At 48.5% G+C, this 7,500-nt stretch overlaps 1 protein-coding gene across 1 annotated transcript in view; it reads right to left on the bottom strand.

The window, feature by feature from the left end:
• Window positions 1-1,085: 1,085 nt before the first annotated feature.
• The window catches only part of LOC134452391 (neuroligin-2-like), a 137,614-nt gene continuing 131,199 nt past the window's right edge, over window positions 1,086-7,500 (bottom strand). The window contains exons 7-11 of the mRNA XM_063202754.1: window positions 6,692-6,845; window positions 4,803-5,169; window positions 3,040-3,196; window positions 1,888-2,287; window positions 1,086-1,773 (exon numbers count right to left, since the gene is read on the bottom strand). Of these exons, the coding sequence (XP_063058824.1) occupies window positions 1,289-1,773; window positions 1,888-2,287; window positions 3,040-3,196; window positions 4,803-5,169; window positions 6,692-6,845 (1,563 nt within the window). The 3' untranslated portion in view covers window positions 1,086-1,288. The remainder of the gene's footprint in view (window positions 1,774-1,887; window positions 2,288-3,039; window positions 3,197-4,802; window positions 5,170-6,691; window positions 6,846-7,500) is intronic.

Below are 7,500 nucleotides of genomic sequence, written 5' to 3'. Positions count from 1 at the left end.
TGTGTGTGTGTGTGTGTGTGTGTATCCCTGTGTACAGTATGTGTGTGTTTGTCTGTGTGACGGTGGTGGGTTTGAGGTCCATATCCTCCCCCAAGAAAGCCCACCACCTCTCCTCTCCTCTCTCTCCACCAATAGGAGTCTATGGATCCCACCTGCCTGTGCAGTACAGTACAGTACTGTACGAGTCCCCCAGCCTTCGACCAGCCAAGAAAAGACAAGAAAAACAGAGCAATGTGGGTGGTCGACTCGAGCATAAGAAAGCAGTGATATACATACGTACAAAGAAAAAGAGAAGAGAGGGAGAAAAGGAGAGAGAGAGAGAGAGGGAGAGAGAGAGAGAGAGAGAGAGAGAGAGAGGGAGAGAGAGAGAGAGAGAGGGAGAGAGGAAGTGTAACAAGTGCAGACCCTGGTGGTGACTGGAGAGAGGACAAGAGACAAAGAACAAGAGAAAAAAAAAAAAGAGGAAAAAATACAAGCCATGGAGCGCATACAGTCTCTCCAGAATATTCAAGAGGGGGGGGGGGGGGGGGTAAAAGGTGCAGCAGTACTTAATGAAGTTGGGGGGGGGGGGGGGGTGGGTAGTAGTGTAGGTTGGTGTCAGTCGACGCCGAGGGAGGGAGGGGGATGGGGGATGGCCTTATGTTGCTGGCCTTGCGCTGAGGGTTAACGTTTACGCAGCGTTTTCCTTCACGAAAGAAAGAGAGAGTTCATTGAGCTTTTTAAACGGATGGCATTCGGCCACCTTATACCAACCAAACCCCCTTCCCAACATACACCACACCACACACCACACCTCCTTCACAACACCACCTTCCCACCCCATATGTCTGTTCGCGAACCCTACCACAACCACCACCACCACCACCAACACCTCCATCTTCTGTGAGTGTGTGACGCTACCAAAGACAGTAGATTAGAGAAAGAGGATTCGAACTCCGCCCGCCCAGTGTGCTCAAGTTTGTTCTCCTGTAGGGGGCGTTGTCCCCTCCATCTTCTTCTCTTTTTGTGATGTTTGATGGTGGCTTGCACAAGATGTGCGCTAGGCTACCGCCATCTACAGCGCTAAGGGGACCTGCATCCATTTATTCTCAACCGCAAGACTCCAACGCTCTTCTAAACTGAAGGTCTTCCTAAAGGGGCGTTCCTTAATCCTGACCTGACATCACATGGATCCCGGAAAAAAAAGTTTGAGCCTGAAGTATCTTTACTCTAATCTACTCTCTTTGGCGGGCGCTACCGTAGCGTAGCGTAGCGTAGCGTAGGGTTGTTGCCCGCGCACGGCGCTCTACTATACGCGCGTGGTGGAGTGCTGGTGTGACGGCAGGGCGTTGTTGCTGTGCGTGGTGGAGGGCGGTGCAGTGGGCACGGGGGGCGGGTAGGTGTTGAACGTGGCCTGTATGGTCGCCATGCCCCCCGAGATGGTGCTCGGCATCATGGGAATGGCGTTGGCGTTGGACTGCGGAGGCACGGGCACGGGGGGTCCGGCGCCCATGAGCGGCACGTCCTCGGGCGCCCGGCGCAGCGCCAGCGTGTAGTCCGGCGGGCCGCAGACGGGCGGCCGCAGGGGCTCCAGGTCGCCGGCGTGGATGGCGGCGGCGCGGGTCGGCGGCAGGGGCGTTCCGGCCCCCGTGGCGGCCGCGTGCTCCAGCTCGGCTCGCTCGCGCTCCCTCTGCTGCTGCTGCTGCTGCTGCTTCATCTGCAGGGACATCAGCTCCTCCTCCTGGCTCAGTACCAGGTCGTTGTGGGATGGGAGGCCACCCAGCCCCAAGCCCCCTCCGCCGACACCCACCATGCCGCCCCCTCCCACGCCCACCATGCCACCGATCCCGCCGATGCCGCCTGCGCCGATGATGCTGCCGGGCCCAGCCATGCCCATCCCCCCGCCGCCGCCGCCCATCATCCCGCCGCGCTGGGGCGAGAGGCGTCGGTGGCGGCGCGTGAGCCGCAGCTCGTGGCGCTTGTCGCGCTTGTAGTAGAGCGCGGCGAAGGCCAGCACGTTGAGGAAGAGCAGCGAGGCGCCCACGGCCACCGTCACGCTCAGCTCCGTGGAGTAGTCGCGCGTGTCCGACGGGAATGGCGAGAAGACGGGCCGGTCCGAGTTCTCCTCGGGGTCCGGCGGGTAGGTGGCGGTGGCGGGGTAGCGCGGGGGCGACGTGCCCTGACCGGGAGAGAAGAAGCCACCTCCTCCTACACCTCCTACGCCTCCTGGGGGAGCGCCACGCTTGTCAGTGTCGTACATCTCCTGCAGGGAGTGGAGGTGGGGCACCAGCTCCAGCCAGAAGGCCACCTGAGATAGAGAGATACAGGGGATAGATAGATAGATAGATAGATAGATAGATAGATAGATAGATAGATAGATAGATAGATAGATAGATAGATAGATAGATAGATAGATAGATAGATAGATAGATAGATAGATAGATAGATAGATAGATTCACGATTCACGATTTCTTTTATTACATCTCATGATAGGTGTAGGCCTTTTATAGAGTAAAATAATTTGTGTTGAACTGGAGTGATGTGGTCTTTTTTCTTTGTTTTAGTTATAATTCTTTGCTGCAGCATTTTGCATTAGTTTCACCTGCCTGAGTGACCTTTGAGGGAGACCTATAAGTAGGGTATTGCAATAGTCAACTCTACAGGTAATAAAAGATAAACTTCTCCAAATCCTGTTCACATTAAAAAAAAACTTAATTTTAGCCATAAATAAGCACCTACAGTATTCTATTTCTAATAAGACATTTTCTGGTCAGCCCTTTAAAAATGCCACTCGTCCACATGATTATTAGTAACAACATGGCTAACATTTGGACAGTCAGGAAGGGAGTCAGAGCAGAATTATAAAGCACAATTCCAACGCAGGCATTTCTGTCCTTCACAAAAAAATGAAAACAGAGAATACAAAAGCATCCTTGTTGGTGCAGTAGTTCAGTAAGAATCCTTGCTGCAGCATTTTGGATTAGTTGCACCTGCCTAAGTGACCTTTAAGGCAGACCTATAAGTAGGGTATTGTAATAGTCAACTCTACAGGTAATAACCTTGTTGGCGCGGTAGTTGTCGCGCACGCGCGGCTTGAGGCCGATGTGCAGGTACTGCTTGTCCTTGGAGCTGAACTTGGTCCAGATGACCTCCTCGAAGCGGTTGGGCTTGGTGTGGATGAACTTGGTGTCCTGGGGCACAGGCACGTTTGGATCTCTGAGAAAAGGAGGTGATCAAAAAGACAAGTCAAGTCAAGTCAAGCCTTTATTAAATATTCAATTTTATTTTCAAACTTCCTTTTATTTTGGTCACGCCCTGATGAAGACCCGGTTAGGTTGAAACGGGTTGCCGTTTTTAGATAAAAACCCAGTTTAAAATAAAGGGTTTCTAAAATGATAACAGTACACACTACTCTTTGTCTCTATATGCAAGAGTCGCCTGAAGTAGGCTCAACGGCCACCAAGTTTTGAAAAAACTTTATTGACAATGCACTTTTAAAACAACAAAGGCAGCTGACCAAACTGCTAACAGAAAGGCCTAAATAAAAAAGGACTCGAGGAACATGAAACAACACAGACAATATGACTTGAAGACACCCATAAAACACAAACAGCACACGCACTGATATGGGATATAGTATAGCTAAGCTAATAAACTAAGAGAAGTCAACATAAATAAAAATTAGATATAGTATAGACAAAATAACAAACATAGGGAGACAGAAACTCCACCACACCAACTCAATAGCAGAGGTCAAAAAGTAAAAGTAAAAACAAAGTAAAAAAAAAAAAAAAAGAGTTTCCTTCCAACACTAGTAACTTCTCTGAGTAGATCTGTGTACTTGCCTTACGGTCAGCTGACTCTGCTCTGGTTGGATCAAGTTTGTGGTGGGTTTTTGTTGTGGTTTTAGTGTTTTTCAGTAACAACACAGTCTGTCTACCTCATTAGGTACAATGGAGTAGATGGTTTAACAGCTATGTAATGCCATGTGTTAGTGTTGTAATTACGCCGCTAATGTACTTTTACTTTAGACAACTCTGCTCAATAGGATATACAGTGCAGGGAATGTGAACGGGGGATTTATACGTTTGTGGAGGTTAGATGAAGTGCAGTGTATCTGTTCTCTCAAATACAAAGCAGGCAAGGTAATGTCTTTTTTTTTACTTAAATCAAATAAAAGTCAAAGTGAGACCCACTTTCACACCATCTGGAAATAACAAATAGTGGTTGAAAGAAAACTGAATGAATATCAACACCACCATTGCCAAATGTGTAAAGTCTCTTTTAGGTGAGCAGACAGAACACGGCTGAACTCAAACTGAACTATTGCTCTAAAATAACTCAATAAACTCAACTCAACTTCACTCAATAAACCCACAGGTACTACTGTATTTTCTTCTGTAAGGGTTGTATAACAAGTGAGAATAAATATTACATCACAAGTCAGTAAAATCACAAATCATTGTCTCGCTTTCTCAAGCCAAAATGTGTCTATTTCTCCACCCTGTAATACATTTTTAACAGTGTATGGCTCAATTATGTATGTTGTGAAAATATCCCTGTAAAATAAACATTAAACTAGCAGCCATGGCTCAATGGTTAGAGTGGTGGCCTTTAGATCAGAGGGTTGCAGGTTCAAATCCCGCCCTAACCAGCACCTAACTCCAAATTGCTCCAGGGCCTGTAACCGATAACCCTGTACCTACAGTAAAATAGCTGTAAGTTGCTTTGGATTTCACAAAGTGTCAGCTAAATGTAATGTAATAATAATAATAATAATAATAATAATAACTAAAGTAAACAAAACTAAACCCCGACTCACCCTGTCTTGGCGAAGTTGGTCCAGTACGTCATGACGACGGCGCTGAGCATGACGTCGTTCTTGGAGAAGTTGCAGGGGAACAGGTCGGTGGCGCCCACCATGGGCACGCCGAAGACGTAGGGGATCTCGTCGCCGTGCGCGGCGTCCGCCCACTCGGGCCGCGTCTCCATCTGGCAGTGGTGGTGGAAGGTGTAGAAGTAGACGGGCGACTGGAACTCGGCGTGCAGTTTGGCCGTGTCCACCGCCGGCGCCACCCACTGGTGGTCCGTGAAGAGCGCGAGTAAGGTCTTGCGGCGCATGTCGCCGTTGTCGCGGTCAGCCCAGTCGGTGTACATGAACTTGATGGTCTCCCTCAGGATGCCTTTACCTTAAAAAGACACGGAGAGAGGGAGGGAAGGGGGGGGGGTGGAAAGAGGGAGGGAGAGAAAGAGAGAGAGAGAGCGAGAGAGAGAGAGAAAGAGAGGGAGAGCGAGAGAGAGAGAGAGAGAGAGAGGGAGGGGGTGGAGGGAGGGAGAGAAACATATGTAGGGAGAAACAAACAAAAACAAAACAAACAAGCAAACAAAAAAACAAGAGAGAGGAGCAGGCAAAAAAGGCAAAAAAAAAACATAAAATGAAAGGGACAAAACAGACAAGAGGAGGGAGGGAATAGAAGAGAGGGAGGAAGGGAGAGGGATGTGTGTATTCTATAAGTTTACGCAGGAGATGGAGAGAGGAAATTAAGTGTGGAGGGGAGGGAGGAGAGATTTCTATACAGATCCAGTGTTGCCAGATTGGGCGGGTGCCCGCTACTTGGGATGAGCGTCGGCGGGCAAAAACGGGAAAAATTGGCCATTTGGCGGTTTTTTAAGCCGTTTTGGGCCCATAGAAGTCAATGTAATTTGTTGAATTTGGGCGGAATTTAGCGCATTTTGGCGGTTTTTGAGAACCTTTTGGGCGGGATTTGGTCAGACACATCTGGCAACACTGTACAGATCCAGGGGCTAAGGCTGCGGGAGGGAGAAGCGATGCAGTGCAGTGGAGAGAGATTTATTCTGCCGCTTTTCCAAAGGGGCCGGTAATTGGAAGACTTAAGGGTCGTACACACACGTCGCTACTATTTACTCGCTCAGCGAATGAAGTCAATAGAATGTCGATGTGTTCCAGCGAGACTCGCATGGGAGTGGGCGAGTACTGTACAAGCGATGCGATGTGGGCGGACCCCGAGTTGAAAATATTTTATCTTCGAGCGAGGCGAGTAAGCGTGTAACCAATTGGAATGCAGAGTTCGATACTTCTCGCCTGTTCATTGGTAGTTAAAACCGCGGGAACTTTCAGCGAACTTTCCATGAAAGAGTGGCAAGTAGGCGAGCAAGCGAAAAGCTAGCTTTGTGTGTGTACGCCACTTTATGCCTGTATAGGAGACGGAGCGATACCAGCCTTGGTATGGTAGTAGTTTGCGGGGGGCCGACAGGGTGGACAAAAGGAGAGGGCCCAGGAGAGAGGAGGCCCAGAATTGGGTCCTCATTACAATGTATCTATTGGGCTGGGGGCCCCTTACATATGACTTTGTCCTGGGCCCCGGCCAAAGCTGTCATCAGCGGCCCTGGTAGTGCGACTCGCGGAGAGTGAGAGTGCAAATGAGAGTGAGAGTGAGAGTGCAAGTGAGAGTGAGAGTGGTAGTGCAAGGGCAAGCAAAACTTTTTCCCCCCTTTTTGGAAAATTCACACTATCACTGTGACTCAATAGGATATACAGTACAGGGAATGTGAACAGGGTGAGGATTTATAGGTTTGTGGAGGTTAGATGAAGTGCAGTGTATCTGTTCTCTCAAATAAAGAAGAAAAAAAACAGGCAAGGTAAGGTGTGTTTTTTTAATAACTAAATCAACCTGAGACTTTGTTTCTCACCATCTGGGTATCCGTAGAGGTTGTCCACAAAGTTGGAGATGGTGTAGTCGAATGAGGTGGAGGAGATGCCATCGTCTCCCTCGCTGTCGTCCACGAACTTCAAGCCCTCTCCCTGGTTCACTCCCAGGAGGATGTCGTAGTTCAGGAACTCACCCTATTGGCAAGACACAAGAGGGCAATCATATTTAGGCAGCCATTTTGAACTCACCATATTGGCATGTGCCAAGACACAAGAGGACAGCCATCTTTAGTCAGCCATTTTGAACTCACCCTATTGGCATGTGCCAAGACACAAGAGGACACTCTTTAGTCAGCCATTTTGAACTCACCCTATTTGCATGTCACAAGACACAAGAGGACAGTCATCTTTAGGCAGCCATTTTGAACTGACCCTATTGGTATGTCACAAGACACAGAAGCACACTCTTTAGTCAGCCATTTTTACTGTAACTCATTCTATTGGCGTGTCATAAGAGACAAGAGGATACTATTTAGTCAGCCATTTTGAACTCACCCTATTGGCCTGTCACAAGACACAACAGGACACTCTTTAGGCAGCCATTTTGAACTAACCATATTGGCGTGTCATAAGACACAAGAAGACACTCTTTAGTCATCCATTTAGTTTAGGTGATGCTTCCACTTTGTTAGTTTCACAACACAGTACTGTCATTTCTCCACTGCTCTATAAAATAGTTGAGGACATACAGTGAGAAAACATTGCTGTGAAATATTTTGATGCGTCTGTCTCCGTAAATTACGCTTGTGACCTCAAAAGACTGCGAGATGATTTCCCAAGGCTTGATTCC

Source organism: Engraulis encrasicolus, chromosome 7 (assembly GCF_034702125.1).
Source record: "Engraulis encrasicolus isolate BLACKSEA-1 chromosome 7, IST_EnEncr_1.0, whole genome shotgun sequence".
Lineage (NCBI taxonomy): Eukaryota > Metazoa > Chordata > Actinopteri > Clupeiformes > Engraulidae > Engraulis > Engraulis encrasicolus.
The sequence above is the reverse complement of the archived record's forward strand: the minus strand, read 5'-3'. Positions and strand labels throughout refer to the sequence as shown.